Genomic DNA, 16,871 nt, shown 5'->3' on the forward strand with positions numbered 1-16,871 from the left:
TTTTAACCAAATCAGATATTTTATTGAATTGTTTATATTTAATATGGAGTTCTCATAAGGTTTAATATTTCTAAAATGTGGATCTAGACTAGAGGAGGATCTGGATGTTTAAGAAATCTGCTCCTTTTTTGACATCCTTGTCAAATACACTTACCTCTTACTGTTAGAAGTATAATTGATTCCAAAACTTTGCACATATCTGAAAAGTTAACCATTAAGTCACTCAATTATGTAATATTTTATGTGAAAACACAGTGCTTCAGCATTGGAAAAGTAAGCTTGTCATTTTGTCAGGGTTTGGATGTTAAGTATTTTATTTTAGGATGATCTGGCTGGCACATTTGCACTGCTCTCTAAGGACCATTTTTGCAAAGAATAAAATTTTTTTTTGAAACTCAGTTTCCGTAGGAGAGAGTACTGGATATGAGAGCACATGGAATAGAAACCTATGTTAACATGAGACTAAAGAAGAAAAATGTAACAATAGAACTTTGTGTGTTTCTGAGCAGTCTGTCACTGGGCTCCTATGTAGGTTAAAAAAAAAAATTGATCATGTAGCCAGCTAGGATATGTAAATACACGGTTTATATCTGCCTAATTGGGAATTTTCTTAGTTGCCAGGTGTTTTGATATTTCTTTCAATTCAGATACGTTTTTTGAGTGCCCCCTATGCCTTAGTCCCTGTCTTCTTTATGACATCCATCTGAGACAGGTAGAAATTGTTCTTGACAGATGGAGAAACTGAACTTGAGAGATTAGGTGATCCTTATTACCGAGTTCTATTCTATTGATTAATTATCCTTCTTAACAAAAACCCCATGGCCATGACTTTTATTTCAGTTTCCTGCCTTACAACATCTGTCACAAAGCTTCTGCAGGATTTCATCTCCACTCCAGTGTCGAATAGTTGTTTCAAACTTAACATGGCGCGAATGAACTCCTGTTTCTTTTCCTTTCCAGTCTCCTTGATCTCAATAAATGGTGCCACTGTTCAACCAGTTGCTCAGGCCCCAAGCTTCAGAGTCATCCTTGACTGCTCTTCTCTCACATCCCGTGTTTAATCCATCAGCAAGTCAGCTCTGCCTTCAAAGTACGTTCCAGAAATCTGACTTCTCCCACCATCTCCACTTGTTACACTGATTCAGGCCCCTGTCATCTTTTGTTTATACAACTTCAGTAACTTTCTAACTGGTCTCCTTGTGCCTTTGCTTCCTTACAGTATACAGTATATGGTATATAGTGTATTCTCACAGCCAGAGTTATCTTCTTAAAACCTAAAACATTTCAGGTCACCTCCCTTTTCACAATTCTCTAATAGCTTCACTTTATACTTACTAAAATTTAACCTCCTATGGCTGACAGAGCTTTGTGTCATCTGGCCTCTTGCTGACTCTCAGATCTTATTTTCTACTCCTTATCCCCTTTGTTCTCCTCACTCTAGCCACACTGGCCTCAGGATGTTGATATTTCACTGTTCTTTTTACCTGAAGTTCTCCAGAGCCCCCTCCTGGGCTTTGTTCAGATCTGTATTAAGTGTCATCTCCTGGTTGAAATCAGCTTGTTTAATTCGTCTTCAGAGTATCTGTGCCTCTTTCACATTGTACTTATGTGCTTGTCTCCTGCATTGGAATGTGTTTCTTTTTGTCTAGCCTGGTCACTACTACACCCCAGCTCTTACCGCAGCGTTTGGCCTGTAGTAGGTCCCTGATAAATAGTTATGAACGAGCAAACCAAAGCACAGGTGGTGCATTGGCTTTAAATACGAGGGTGCCTTTGTTGGAAGAGGAGGGAGTCCAGACGATGCAGTGGCTTTGGTAGAGGAGAGTGGAGGGAATTGCTAAATAAAAGCCTTCTATTTCTCTGTGAAGTAGGAGGTGCAGTCATCTGCCAATAGTTGGGGGAGAGATTATAGGGCAGAGGTTTATTAATAAACTAAAATAATTACTATGCACTAAAACGTTTAATGTTAAACCCAAAGTATTAGTAAACTAAAACAATTAGATGTCAGAGAAAGGAGGCTTGCTGATGGGTGAGTGTCTGGGAAGGCTTTGGAGATACTGAGCTCAGGTCGGGCTCTTGTAGACCACTGGTTTGGATAGGCGGAGAGGAAACAAAAGGTGTTGTGAGTGGAGACGACTGCAGGGTCAAGGTTCAGAAGAACCCTGCGTGGTTAGGGAGACACAGAATGGTTGATTTGATTGCTGCATGGAGGGAGGCTGGGGAGGTCCCATGGGACTGATGTTAGACGAATTTTGTCGTCTGGGCAAAGGAGAGCCATTGGAGGCTTCTGAGAAGACGAGTAACACGTCTTTAGAAGGAGTACTCTGGAGGTAATATGCAGAATTAATTAGAAAGCTGGGAGATGGGTTTAAAAGATCCTGTAGTAAGGGTATTGATTAAGGTGAGATTGGGAAGGAGGGGATTGATTTAGAATTGATTTTTAAAAAGAGAAAATGCCAGGACCAGAGTGTCTGGATACAGGCAGGGAAGGGACTGGGGAATCAAAAATGCCTTGGAGTTTTTGACTTCGTGTGACTGAAGAGTAGTGTTGCTCTTATAGAACTGGGAATGGTGGACAGGGAAGCAGGTGTGGTGGGAAAATATACCAGGGAATAGTATATATATTATAGGGAAGAGTTTTTGTGTCTATGAATATGAAGTCTTTGGTAATTGTTTTAAAATGGTGGTTCTCTTGTCATTCTGATCATTAGGCATTCCTTATGAATATTTATAGCTTCTTATCCATAGTAATTAGAATCAAACTGATTTTGGTTAGGAAGTACTTACTCTTGTTCCAGTAGTTTTAAGAAAAATAGTTGCTCAATGAACGGTGACACAAAATGTTTCCTTAGATCATGTATTGCCCTTTATGGTGCTTCATAATTTTCAAAGTACTTTCACTTCTGCACCTACGTCATTTAACAGTAATCCAGCGAGATAGGAGTAATTAATTTGGATTTGCTATTCATTTATCTGGTTTTTTTAAAAACTGCGGTTAAATATGATTTATTTTCAGATTGTAACAAGTGTTAAATCTCAGTACAGTTTCTCATAATAATTGAATGGGTCTGATGTTTCCCCTCTTATTGCGTAGTATCTGGTGCATTCTCTCTAAAGTCATTCCATTGGTCATATCTGTTAACTTCAGCAGGCTGTGAGCTCCTCAACGGCAGGGATGACGCTTTCTTATCTTTGTATTCTTTCTTATACCATTCGCCCTGCATTTGCTGAGCATCCGCCCTGAAGGGCAGTATCTTAGGTATCAAAGTTATAGATAAAGCAGTGCCCTGTCCTTAGGCAGTTAGCAGCTTGAAGAAGAGGAAGTGATTACACTGCAGTGTGGGAAGTGCCATGGTAGATGCGTTATTTCAGGTTCTGAACTCATCTGATATATGGTAAGTGAATACAAATGATATTTTAGTTAGGAAAATACAATTAGCAGTTTCAGAAAAATTGCTGTTGATTTCAAAACAGTTATAAATTATATGTGAATCATCTGTTCTTTGGATTATTCATGTTACTTCAGTTTTAGCAGATAGTTGAATGGACAGTTGAGTTTTATACCTTTCAAAATCTGCTGGAAATGGGGCATATATAAATTTATTGGAATTACCGTTGTGTTATCCCAAACACTAGGTATAGATGTTTTAAAATTTTGTACATTGTATTTTTTATTTTTTGCATTCTCAGTGATTGAATGATCATTTTGTATTATTTTTCATAGCAGGAGAAATTTAGATCATGATGTAACTTGAGTTTTTTAATTTTTTTTACAACAAAACTAAAAGGCAGTGTATAATGGTGTTGGCTTAACCATAATTGCTTCCTGCCTTTGGAGTTCTATGAAAATGAAAAAGTTCAGATTTTAACAGTTTTCTATTTATACTATGTGGGATGTTCAGGTTATGAATGATTGGAATTGAGACTCTGTAGATGCTCAGAATTAGTACATAGGTCTGCTTGAGTTAACTTTTCTCAGCAGTGATATAATAGAAGGTATAGGAAAAGATTCTACCATTTTTTAATAAATAGGTAGATGATTTCACAATCCAAATTTTGATTTTTTTTTGAGGGTGTTGTAACTAGTAATAAAGTTTTCAACTCTTTGAGGTATTTTAAGCTAAAGATGTTTCATGGTATTTTTTCTTTGGTCATTTAGTCACCAAAAATATGAGCTATAAGTAGAAACCCAGTAACAATAAGTAAAAACCCAGTAACATGTTGCTGACACTTTTGTTTAATTCACATTTGTGATGTACAACTTTATTACAGTTAAATTTTTTGTTGTTGCAGTATTTTCTAAGGAAAGGGGTATGTCCTTAAATTCTGTTGTTTTAAATTGAAAGAAGTTAATTTTTCTGCTCTGGAACAGGAGTTTTACAGGTGTGACATAGTATTGGCTATTGGCTTGATGATCAGATTTAAATGTAAGTATTAATCAGAGATGAACTTACTCCTCGGGTTCACATTAAGCTGTGGCATGTTGAAATAATCTAGGTCTCCATCTGCACATCTGAATTCATTTTGTAAAATATGGCAAACAGCTGCATTTCACTTGAAAGCTAAAACAACTGCAGGACATTAACCCATTGAGAAGATTACAGTAGGTTTTCAGTTCCATGTTAACTGTATTTATTAGAGAAAATTGACTTGAGTGCTTCTGCTTTTAACCAACATTTTTTTTTAAATGTCTGGCAGAAAGGAAATAAAGCATTGGAATGATAGGACTTTGATGTGTAAAGAAGTTAATGTCTAAAGAAGTTAATTATCTAAATCATCAAACAAAATTTGGTTACGGGAAATAATTATTTTAAAGATTCTAATGAGCTATCAGCTCATCATGTCAAGAAAAATGTTATTCACCTGTTTGATTTAAAAATTAAATAACTTGACTGTGAAAGGATGATCGTGGTTATAATGAACTAGGATTGGGACCTTTTACCTCTTACCAATAAATACTCTTGATGTGAAACATTTGCAGTCGGAGGACAACCGAAGAAAGCTGTGGTTTTAGTATGAACTGACTTTCTGAAATGTCTCCTCTTCCCAGAGCATTAAAGTGGGGAGACTGGATTTCAGTATGAAGAAGGGGCAGGTTGCGCCAGCATTGTCTCAGGACATTTGGCTGCAGGATAATCCCATACAATGGCCTGTCTTCAAGTCTGACATGAGTCAATTTAAATCATAACTGTTTTTGGAGGCTGGGGTTAGTACCTAACCTTAGAGATCGGCATTTTCTCCAGGATATCATATCTCTGTCATTCTTCTGTTGGGACAACGAGGGAACCATTTTCTAAGGTCCTTGAGAAAGCCAGGTTCTTCTTTTATCACTTTGTCCTCATTCTGCAGGAAGTCGGTTTCCTGTTTATTTTGCCCTAATCCTGGACTGGTGATGTGGTTATTTTCTTTAACCTAAGTTCCAAATGGTGCTGCTGCTTTTCCTATATTATTTGTAGAGAAACATACTTATTCCAAAAGTCTTTGTGAAAAAAAGAGGACGAATTTAGGCTTCAAAAAAGTGATGGTCGGGGCCAGCCTGGTGGCACAGTGGTTAGGTTTGCACATTCCGCTTTGGCAGCCTGGGGCTCGCTGGTTTGGATCCTGGGTGCAGACATGGCACCGCTTGGCAAGCCATGCTGTGGCAGGCATCCCACATATAAAGTAGAGGAAGATGGGCACAGATGTTAGCTCAGGGCCAGTCTTCCTCAGCAAAAAAAAAAAAAAAAAAAAAAGTGGAGGATTGGCAGCAGATGTTAGCTCAGAGCTAATCTTCCTCAAAACAAACAAACAAACAAAAAAGTGATGGTCTTTTATAGCATTAGCTTCTTAATGTGTTTTAGAATTTTGGTTTTCAGGCTCAATTCGAGTGAGACTTTTTCCCTTCTCTTTCTCTGCTCTTGTATTTTCTTTCTAGTGGTTTTGGCCTGGCCCTTTAGGCCCTCAGACTAGACCAGGGCTTATGTTGGCAGATAGTTGGTCTTGCCACAGAAGGATACTGGGATATTCTAGATCTAGCCAGTCAGCCAGCGTGCTGCTTGTCTTCAATCTCTGTCCTCTGCCTTCTCAAAAACTTCATATATGGCCTATCTCAGGCAGTGGTTTGTAGTAGTTTTTTTTTTTTGCAGCCTTTTCATGGGGCCCAGCCTTCCACCTCAGCCCTTGGTGAATGACTCTGGTTCAGGTTTCCTTTATCAGTTTTAGCCACCATTACCCACAGGAGTGGTCAGATTAGAGGCTGCATTAAGAAGATAAATTGGGCAGCGATGTGGGTAACAAGAAGGGGGGGATGTAAGAACGTAAACAAAGTAGAATTTATTTGGCTTCTTGCAAATTATAGAGTGCAGGAGGAGTCCAGGGTAATGACTGAGGTTTTGAGCTAAGGTGACTAGTAGCAGTAGAGATGTCAGTAGTAAAACGGCACTAACTTTATGAGGAAACTACTTAATATTTGTTGAACTGTATTGAGGTCTTGTAGAGAAAATATGCAAGTTTCTTAAACTTGTGATTGTCAAGTAAGGGTAATCTAAATTTTTCGTAGAAGCTTTTAACAGATTAAGAAAGGGAGAATTCTTAAGGTCTTTCTGTTTATAATAGCTAACATGGTGTGTTTACTGTATGCTCAGAACTGTTCTAGATGCTCTGTACATATTAGTTCATTTCACGCTCACCACAGCCCTGAGAGGATGGGGTTATCATTCGCATTTTACCGATGAGGAAACTGAAGCACAAAGAGGTTACCTAACTTGCTCAAAGTCCTGGTGAAGTAGCAGAGTTGAGATTCAAACCAAGGCAGTCTGACTCCTGACACCTCCTAATTAATTTACTCTAACTTCTCAGTACTGCTTTATTTTATCATATGTTCTAAATTTGTTAATTCTTCTTTAGAATCTGCAAAGTATTTTTATGTTAAGGAACATTATGTATTGTAAAGTTTATATAAACATAAAATAATAGCTAACATTATTTATTGGACACTTACTGTGTAATAGTTGAGGCTTTTTGTCTACTTTCACTATTTTATTTTAATGTTATTTTCACTAATTCTTGTTGATGGGGCTGCCACATGCGTTAAATAAAATGACATGTTAGGATTGGCGTCTAGTTTTCCCATAATGCATCAGCTTAATTTTACTGGGAAAAAGTCACATTTTAAATTGATGAGTTACTTAGCCATAAGATTATAAAATATCACAATGCTTACTTCTTTTCTACTAATTGGCTTGATTTGTATTATTTGTATTTTAGGCTTTGGTTCAAATGAGAATTAGATTATGCTGTGGTTTTCTAATTTTGTATCTTACAGCTGTGCAACTCTTTCTTTAAATGAAATCTTACTTGAAACCCTACTATATAAAATAGAAAAAGTATTGTTGTTCTGGTGTTCTGGACGGAACTGGAGGTGGGTGTAAGCTTGGGGGCCACTGGGAGCTCCCTGAGATATTTCCAGTGAACCTTAGGGCTCCCTGGAACACATTTTGAACACCACTAAGCTCTATTAAAATACTTTAATGAGTATTTTTCTTCTGTTACTTCTTACACAATGTGTACTGAAGTAGTTATCACTCCAGTGAGTAATTTTTTCATAACATATTGGATTAAGCAGTTTTTTTCCACCTTACTATTTCATTTTAATAAAGAACATTAGGTACGAACAAATCAGATTTACATAAAACAAATCAGAAATTTAAAATTTTCTACACTTTTTGAAGTAATTTATAATTGTTTCTGTTTTCTATGCATTTATTTGTAGTTAAGTACATTTCTTTTTGTTTCTCTTTTTTATTTAGATGAATAATACTGCAGCCAGCCCAATGTCTGCTGCCGCTTCAAGTTCTGGAAGAAGTGTTGGGAAGTCTATAAGCTTTGCATCAGAATTACAGATTATGATGTAAGTATGTCTCTGCATCTCATTTATTACTGTTTTATGTTTTCGTATTCATAAAAGATAATAGAAATAACAAAATTTATAAAACAACTTGGAAATTTGTGCTTAATCAAATAAATATGAAATAATCTGATAACATTTTAAAGAACCATATGCGGAAAGAGCAAAATTGGTTAAAAATGCTACAGTGGTACTGTATTTGAAAAATAAGTATTGGTTCATCTTTATTAAAGAATGAACAATTATATAAACATTTTTGCTCTAATTATTATCTGACCAAATCTGTGTTATGGATTCTTACTATTTTAGTTTTAGATTTGGAAAATTTTGCAATTCCTTATGTTCTTGGATAATTGAAATGTTTTCACAGAGAAGTTCTCAAATGTCATGATAATTCTATGACCCTTATTTAAATAAATTTTGTTTGATGATATTTGAAATCACTGTATTTGAGAACGTTGAGGAAAAACTTGGAACATTTAAAAAATCATCCGCACTCATTATGATTTTCCTAAGGCTCTTTTCAGCTTGACTTCTGGCTTCTTGCATTGAGTGAGACTGCATATCTTGATCTGATGGGAGGTAGCCTGTTTATTAGAAATGTTTGCTGGCACATTTTTCTTTGTTATTGGTTCAGGAGACAGTTGTCTGCATAATGGTGACAACACCATAGAGCTCTTGTTTCCCTATGGATACGTTATTCTTGATATACTTGGCAATTTTAAAAGATTGTTTCTGGGGCCGGCCCATGTCTTAGTGGTTAAGTTCGGCATGCTCTGCTTTAGTGGCCCAGGTTTGCTGATTCACATCCTGGGTGTGGACCTACACCACTCGTCAGACATGCTGTGGCTGCAACCGACATATGAAATAGAGGAAGACTGGCACAGATGTTAGCTCAGGGCAAATCTTCCTCAGGGAAAAAAAAAGAAAAGTTTCTGTTGAAGGTTTAAGTGTCTTCCTCTTGTGGGTGTATGTTGATAGCCTTCACAGTGGATTACTCCACTGTATGATGATTATTGTTCAAAGGAAAAATTTGAGCATATATCTGATAGTTGCTTGGTGAACATCCTTTAACAACAACACTGAAAGCGTTTATGTCATAGGCTTTTAAGCTTTTAGGTCTCAGGATCCCTTTATACTTTTAATTATTGAAGACCTTAAACAGCATTTGTTTATGTGGGTTGTATCTATTAATATTTATTGTTTAGAGTTTAAAACTGAGAAATAAAAAACTTATTAATCCATTTGGAAAATAATAAACCTATTATATGTTAACATAAATAATATATGCCCTATAGAAATAATTGTCTTAAAACCCGGAATTGGTAACATGTTTTGTTAGATAAGATGAGAATAAATTGAATGTATTAATTTAGGAGTTGTGTGAGGTAAGCTTATATTTTAAATTATGGAAAATTTTAAGGCTTTATGCTTCTATAAACTTTTGTATATTAGTTTTTTAATTGTTCACTAGCTTTATATTAAGAATCTTTTGTGTTGTATTATGTTAATTATGTTTAAAAATATTAAATGTGTTTTAGAAAGTTTATAGTAAAGTGAGGAAATTCATTTTCCTTTAGAGCTGGTTCATTGATGTACCTTGTATTTTTAAAACCTTTTAATTTTGAAAATTTCAAACTCATAAAATTATAGAGACTAGTGTAATGAACCCCAGGCATCCATCATCTGGCTTTAACAATAATTGTGTTTTGCCAGTTATTTAACCTTTCTCCTTATTCTCCAGTGTTTTTTTTGTGAAATATTTTAAAGCAAATCCCAGACATCCTATTTCAAATTTGGTAGTATTTATTAAGACAGTGTATTTGTTGGTAGGTATGACACACAGACTGGCTGCCTGTTTCTGAAAATAAGCTTTTATTGGACCACAGCCACACTCATCATTTATCTATTATCTAGTGCTGGTTTCATGCTATCTGGCAGAATTGAGTATTTGTGACAGAGACCATATGGCCTGTAAAGCTGAAAATGCATACTATATGGCCCTTTACAGAAAAAGTTTGATGATCTCTGATCTGTAGAAACAGCTTTCTAGAAGAAGAAAGCTGTATTTCCTTTTGTCATTTATACTTTGGAGAGGTTCTACTTAGTGCATTTGATAGACTGCAGGCCACTTAAGAAAACTGGGAAAAAAATAAAAGCTAAATTCAGCACTTTCTTATTAAATACTTTTGCAAAAGTCTTCCCAACTAATGTGCTTAAGTTGGATTCAGAATGCAAAAGTTATTGTTGGCTACAGCTTTGGAAGAAATGGACATTTTTCTTCTATTTTAGACCTCAGAGAGAGACCTAATAGTTACATTCATCATTTATAGTCTGAAGATATTTTTTTCCCCTTATGAATTGCTTTATAGAACAAGAACATAGGGCCCAAATTGGGGGAATCCTTTTTAATTTAGCAATATTTTCTATCGATATAAGGTTTTTAGGTTTTTGATTATGTAAAATTAGAATCAATATACATTTGATCCTTGCTTATATGATTTCGAATGAGAAAGTACACACTTAACTCTTTGTGTTTATTTTGCGTTATAGGAATTTCATTCTGTGAATCCCTACTTTTTTTTGAGGGCAGGTTCACAGTTCTTCTAAGCCTATTTGTATTGTACTGCTCTTTTTTAATCCTCTACTGCTACTATTTCTCCCCACCCATTCATCACTAAGAAGGTGGTTTTCTCTTGGCTCCCTGCTCTCTAAATAAGCAACAATACCGTAGTGTCGTTTCCAGGGAATGGTTTCATTGAAAGGTCTCTAGCTGTCAAGCTCAGAGGAAGTTGTCATGATCTGCTCTAAATGTAGAGCTGGCGGCCACTCTGGTCTACTATTGGAGCCTTGACAGAGTTGACCATGTTTTAAGTTTGGGTGGTAAACAGTACCAGTGAAGCATTCTTTAGGAAGTGCTTCTACATGTTTTAAACTGAAGGATTAGCTGCCAAACAGTTAGCAGTGGACTGGGGACGACTGCAGCTTTCCCTTACCTAGTGCATGTAACTGAGCACATTTGCCATATGCTCTTATCACACCTCTTTGAATAACGTGCTGGAAGGGTCCAGAGGCTTTTGACTTTTAAGTTATTGAACTCAGGTAGCCTGTAAATTAGAAAGTGAGATCTTTTTAATCCACATTGCAGACATTTTAATGAACTTCTTGAGAATTTTAATTAATTTCAGTGCACTTCAAGGGGTCTTCATTGGGCTCTCTCTTCCATATTTTACTCATTTATGTATTTTTTGCCATGTCATATTGTGCTCTTTTCAGGTTTACTCACATTTTCTAAGAATTATTCCAAATGAAAATTTCATCCTTATTTAAAATTCACAGATTGAATTTTTTTTTTTGGGTGAGGAAGATTGGCCCTGAGCTAACATCTGTTGCCAGTCTTCTATTTTTTGTATATGGGTTGCTGCCACAGCATGGCTTGATGAGAGGTGCATAGGTCTGTGCCTGGGATCCGAACCTGTGAACTCCGTGCCACCAAAGCACAGTGTGTGATCTTAACCACTATGCCACCAGGCTGGCCCTGGAGAAAGTTTTTTAAAATTAGTTTCTTTGTGTACAATAAAATTAACTCCTTTAATGCAAGTTTTGCATTTTTTAAAATTTATATTTATTGAGTTCTTATATGGCAGGACCTAAATGCCTTTAAGATAGCCTAGCAGTAGAGAAGGGTTATGGAGACAAATAATTGTCATGTAATAGGATATGATAAATTCCATGGTAGTAAAAGAGGGAGTGGTGGTGAACTTCTGAGGGTGAGCTTCCTAACTTAAGGTCTGTACTTCTGACTGCTGCCTGGAATATCCATGAAGTGTTGAACATGTCAAACTTAGTATGTCCAAAACTGAATTAATATCTCAGTAAGATTTGCTTCTTCTCTTGGGACTTTTTGGGATAAATAGCAGCAACCATTTATCCATTGCTGCACTAGACTAGGGTGTAGTTGTGTGTGTGAAATGGTGATGTTTGGCTGTTATTTAGCATTACGAAGTTAGGAGCTGTGGAAGAACATGTTCCCAGTTTTATCTTCACCTTAATCTGACTTTAAAGAGACCTAAGATGTAAATATATGAATTAGTAATAGATGTTTATTAAACTGACATAGGATTCCTTCAAATATTGTTTCCGTAGTGCATTTAAGTTTTTCAGGAAACTGGAGGAAATCGAAATTCTTAAAGGTAAAGAGTGCTAACGTTAATATATTACAACTTCAGAGATGCTCTAATAATCCCAGTGATGATGGCGAATGCTTGTGGAGAGGTCCTGAGTACCAGGCACTCCCCTGATTGCTTCCATAGACTGTTTCATTTAATGCTCCTATAACCCTATAAGATAGATACTCTTAGTCCCTTTTTATAGATGAAGAAATTGAGACACAAAGGTTAGTAACTCACCAAAAATTGCCATTATAGTAAGTTTCAAAACCTGGATTTAAGCCAGGAACTGTAACTCCAGAGTCCATGCTCTGGACAAATTATGCTAAACTATGTTTCAGTCAATCAAACTTAGGTCGATTTATAAAATTTAGTTTACAAAGGAGCTTTTGCCAGGTTATGTGTGACAGGTGTGCTATAATGAAGTAATAATGTGAAAGCTGAATAATTGTTCAGTTAATTACTGTTATTAGTAATGAGGTCTAATTTTTATCAGAAGTATTGGATTAAGTTGTTATTTTCATATTATTGTAGCGTTTATTTCAATTTCCTATTGCTAACCACCAAATCTTTTTAAGCAAGGCCGTATCAGTAACCAGGAGAAAGTATAATTTTTTGTAGAAATACATAGTCCTTATTGGATGCTCATATTTGTGATATTTCATAATTTTGGATATCAACCTGGCCACTTTGCTATTGAATATTTAAATATCATACTTTTATATTTTATCACTATTAATATTTGATTTTAATTCCTAGTGTTTAAATCACACTAAAATATGTGGATAAATTTATCCATGTACTTTTTGTGACATGTATCTATTGGGAATATTTTAAGATATATACTGGTTATAAATTTAACAATCGTGAGGAAGACTTTCAAATGATAATATAAAATTGGTCACAGTCTTTGGGGAAAGTGAGAGAAACGTGTAACAGCTGATTGAGAACATGAAAGCACTGTGTAACTGAAAGTTGGTCATACATGTTTTCCTTTCAGAAAGGAAATAAGGAAGTGTTTCTAAGTTGCCAGATCCAACTGAATTAGATGCCTGCATTGAAAAAAATGTGTCATTTTATAAATGTGGCAAAATACAATTTTGAATTTGTACTTAAATAGCTGTATTAATTCTCTCATGAAAAGAAAATAACTAGGCCTTTCCTTTTTGGATATTATGTATATAATTACCAGAAGGAAAAAACATTTTGCTCCAGCTTAGAAATGAATTCTTAAAATTCAGGGAGATGGAGTCATTTTCGTAGTTCTGTGATGAAAATTCGTAGTTATGTGGGGAAGAATAGGTAAAAGTTCATGGATCTGTCATTCTAAAATTGCAGTATACTTGCAGATTATCACACTGGAGATTGGAAATAGCTGTCCTGAATGAATTTCATGCAGAAGCAGGACCTAACTGATAAACAGTTCACTTATCTTCAGTGTTAATATTCAGCCGTTCCTCTGTGTTCCTGAGTGCTTCCCCAGACCCCGCTGAGGGCATTCTGAGCGTGTGGTTCATGTACAGTATTAACTTTCTAGAACCTGAAGGCCTCTGAATTCTCAAATACATCTTTCAGATAAGGGATTGTGGACTTGTGTCTGCCTCATAGGGTTTTATGGAGATTAAATGAGATACTAAGTCAAAGCACCTAATAAGCACTGTCCTGTTAGTTGTGATTGTCATCTTTTTGAAAAATAATCATCAATATATTGAGTTATAAAAATGTTTCAAGTGCAAGGGGAAGTGTTTGCAGTTTTATGGAAAGAAGTTTTATTATTATAGAGAAGAAAATGGCTTGCCTACTTTATAGCATGCCGTCCAGTAGAACTTTGTGCAGTGAGGGAAGTTTCTGCTTCTGCGCTCTTCAGTAGGACAGCCACTAACCGCACGTGCCTCCTGAGTGCGTTCAGTGAGCTAGCCACTGAGCAACTGAATTTTAAATTTTATTTTAATTAAATTTAAATAACCACATGTAGCAAGTAGGTGCCGTATGGGACAACACAGAATAACTATGGAAAATATAAAATATACATAGAATGTTTCTTTTCTGGGTTGCTTTTATTATATTTTTATTGAAATTGGGAAAAGTACATTTTATGTGTTATGTGATTTGTTGATTTTATGTTTACTTTTAACATTGTCATTTATTTTCTTTTTACTTCTTTCTCTGTTTTTTTGGATTGGCATTGTCCCGGAATTCTTTAAAGATTTGGGGATGTTAATTTTTGGTTACTTTGGCAGGTCAGATTTGATTGGGAAGTTTACTGTTACATTCATGTTGTATTTTGTGGAAAGTCTGGATAATACTGAAGTGTGTTAGTTTCTTAAAAACGTTCTTTTGTGAATTGACATAATATATTTATACTTAGTCTTTCTGAAAATTTTGTGACTGTAGCTCTGAATGTATTGTGTTGCACTTGATTGTCATGCCATTGTGTGTAACTGAATATGTAATATTGTGAGTTTTTGGTGCTCATTTTCATGTAGCTAAATTTGCGTAATTTCTGGCAGCTCTGAAGTTAGCATATGTTACGTAGTATTTTGTCAATTCATTATTTTTATTTTTAATATGCTGAGATTTTGAAAACTTGTCATTTTTAAATGTACCAAGTTCAAAATTAATTTTTAAAAAACGTACTGGATAAAAATGGATTCTTCAATACTGAAAATATATCAGAAAGTGGTGAGTAATTTTGGGTAGGAAATGAAAATTTGGTATCTATGATTATGTGTTGATTGCCTTCTTACAATAAATTCTGTTGATATAGAATGTAAACAACTCCTGAAATTAAAAAGGTAAAATTTTATAAAAGAAAATTAGATTCTTAATATAGAGGAATGAATCTTTTTCATTTTGACTATTTGTTTAGTTTAAGGATCCATGACCATTTTTACGTTGCCCAAGGCACAGTTGTAAATCTCTCTAGATATGAGACTGATAGGCAGTTTTACATTACATCCAGAAACATGGGAATTGACTTATTTTGTGACGTGTTTAATATGTTAGCATATATGTTAATGCGTGTACCACCTTTTGCAAATATATATTTTTTGACATCTCTGCATAAACGTTTTTTTAATCTTAAGTAAAACACCATATGCCTTTTTAAAAAATCCTGTGGTCATTAGGTTTTTGAACTGGCATACGTGTTTTCCTAGGACAGAATAAATAGATTTCACAAACCACTTTTCTAGGGAAGAGTAGTAAGAACTAATCCTTAATCTGTTATGTTTGACAGCTTGCTTCCTCCTTCACTTTTTGTAGGTTTCTCTGTCTAGAAAGAACCATGTTAGGACCAGTTTTTGTCGTGGCTGGTAGAGTGTTACTAGCCTTTTGTGACATTCTCCCTATTCCTGTTTAGGTTGATTATGGTATTTATTAGGAATAACAATATACTAGTAATATGTTTCTGCCAATTATGGATTAAATTAAACTTTTTGAGCTGGCCTGGAAATCAATTAATACTTATTTCTACAACAAAAATAACATTCTTTTTATGTAGAGTTACTTCCAAACAGTCAGAGTTGGAGTACAACCCATTTCTAAGTCAAACACTGATTGCTTTTTTCAGTCTGCCTCTTCCAGCCCAGCATTTGGGTTGAACAGTGTGCTTTGTATATCTCTAATACTTCAGAAGGATGTGAACAGAGATAATGTTTGTTTTTAATATACAATAAAACTTCACTTATCTGGAATTCATAATAAAATATAAGTATTTTAAAGGCTAAATTAATATAAAGAGCAATAATACCACATATAAGAGAGTGTTTAAGGTAGCATGATATAGTGGAAATGATTGCAAATTTGGAGCCAGATGATCTTAGTTCACTTTTGTATTGGTGGATTTTATATGTTAAAAACAAAATACCCTGCTCCTCCACCCCTGCCAAAACGTAAATCATGGAAATGTTATGGGTAGGGGAATTGTCATTAACATTTTATTCAAAATGATATGTCTTTTATATTTCCTTATAGAAGCAGTTCATATTATTTTCTGAAAGGAAAAACGGAAAATACTGAAAGATCGTAAAGAACACTTTAAACTGACTGAGTTAAAACACTGTTAATGCTTTGGTGTTTATCTTTCCAATGCATATAAAAAATAAATACCAAATCCCATATTATAACTGCTATTGTATAACTTGGGTTTTTAGTTATTGTATACTATCATAAGCCCTTTCCACATTGATAAATATGTGGCATTTATTTTTATAGTGGTGGTAGTTTGTATTCCATTATGATGTTTTTAAGCAGTCTTGTTAAATACATTAGGTTGTTTCTAATTCTTCAGTGTTACATATAGGATTGTGATGAACTTCCTTTATATTTAGCTATAGATCTATTTCTCCACCTCTCCTTCTCCTCTTCTCCCCTCCTTCCATCCTTCCGCTTGTCTCTATATATATCTTTGAGCATGTGCCTGGATATTTCATTAGAACTAATTCCTTTAAGGTTTTTGATGATATTCCATGAAGGCTTTAATGAGTTATAATCCCACCAATAGTATATGTATGACTTGCCAATATTGAGTAATGTGGCGCATATATATATATAATATATATTATTTATATATAAATACTTTTATTTATATATATTTTAAATATATAATCGCAATAGAATTGATTGTTAGTTTTTAATTAGTAATATATTTACACATTTAAAAATAGAGTTTTACAAAATGTTCTCCTTCCCTGTTAGCTGGTGTCTTTCCTTTGAGTAACAAGTTGTGTTCTTCCTTGTACATTCTTCCAGAGTTTCTTTATCCACATATATACACATATGAATATATTCTTATATTTTCCTTTTTACAAATGGAG

The 16,871-nt window shown here is 34.9% G+C and overlaps 1 protein-coding gene across 5 annotated transcripts in view; it reads left to right on the plus strand.

Moving 5' to 3' along the window:
• SUPT3H (SPT3 homolog, SAGA and STAGA complex component) overlaps positions 1-16,871 on the plus strand; it is a 467,131-nt gene that overhangs the window by 5,597 nt on the left and 444,663 nt on the right. For 4 of the 5 annotated variants that reach the window (XM_046639750.1, XM_046639752.1, XM_046639747.1 and 1 more), the window contains exon 2: positions 7,788-7,888. In XM_046639750.1, the coding sequence (XP_046495706.1) occupies positions 7,788-7,888 (101 nt within the window). Of the gene's footprint in view, positions 1-1,044; positions 1,091-7,787; positions 7,889-16,871 lie in introns of those variants that run through there. The other variant, XM_046639749.1, reaches the window with a different exon arrangement.

The sequence above is a fragment of the Equus quagga genome, chromosome 15 (genome assembly GCF_021613505.1).
Source record: "Equus quagga isolate Etosha38 chromosome 15, UCLA_HA_Equagga_1.0, whole genome shotgun sequence".
Lineage (NCBI taxonomy): Eukaryota > Metazoa > Chordata > Mammalia > Perissodactyla > Equidae > Equus > Equus quagga.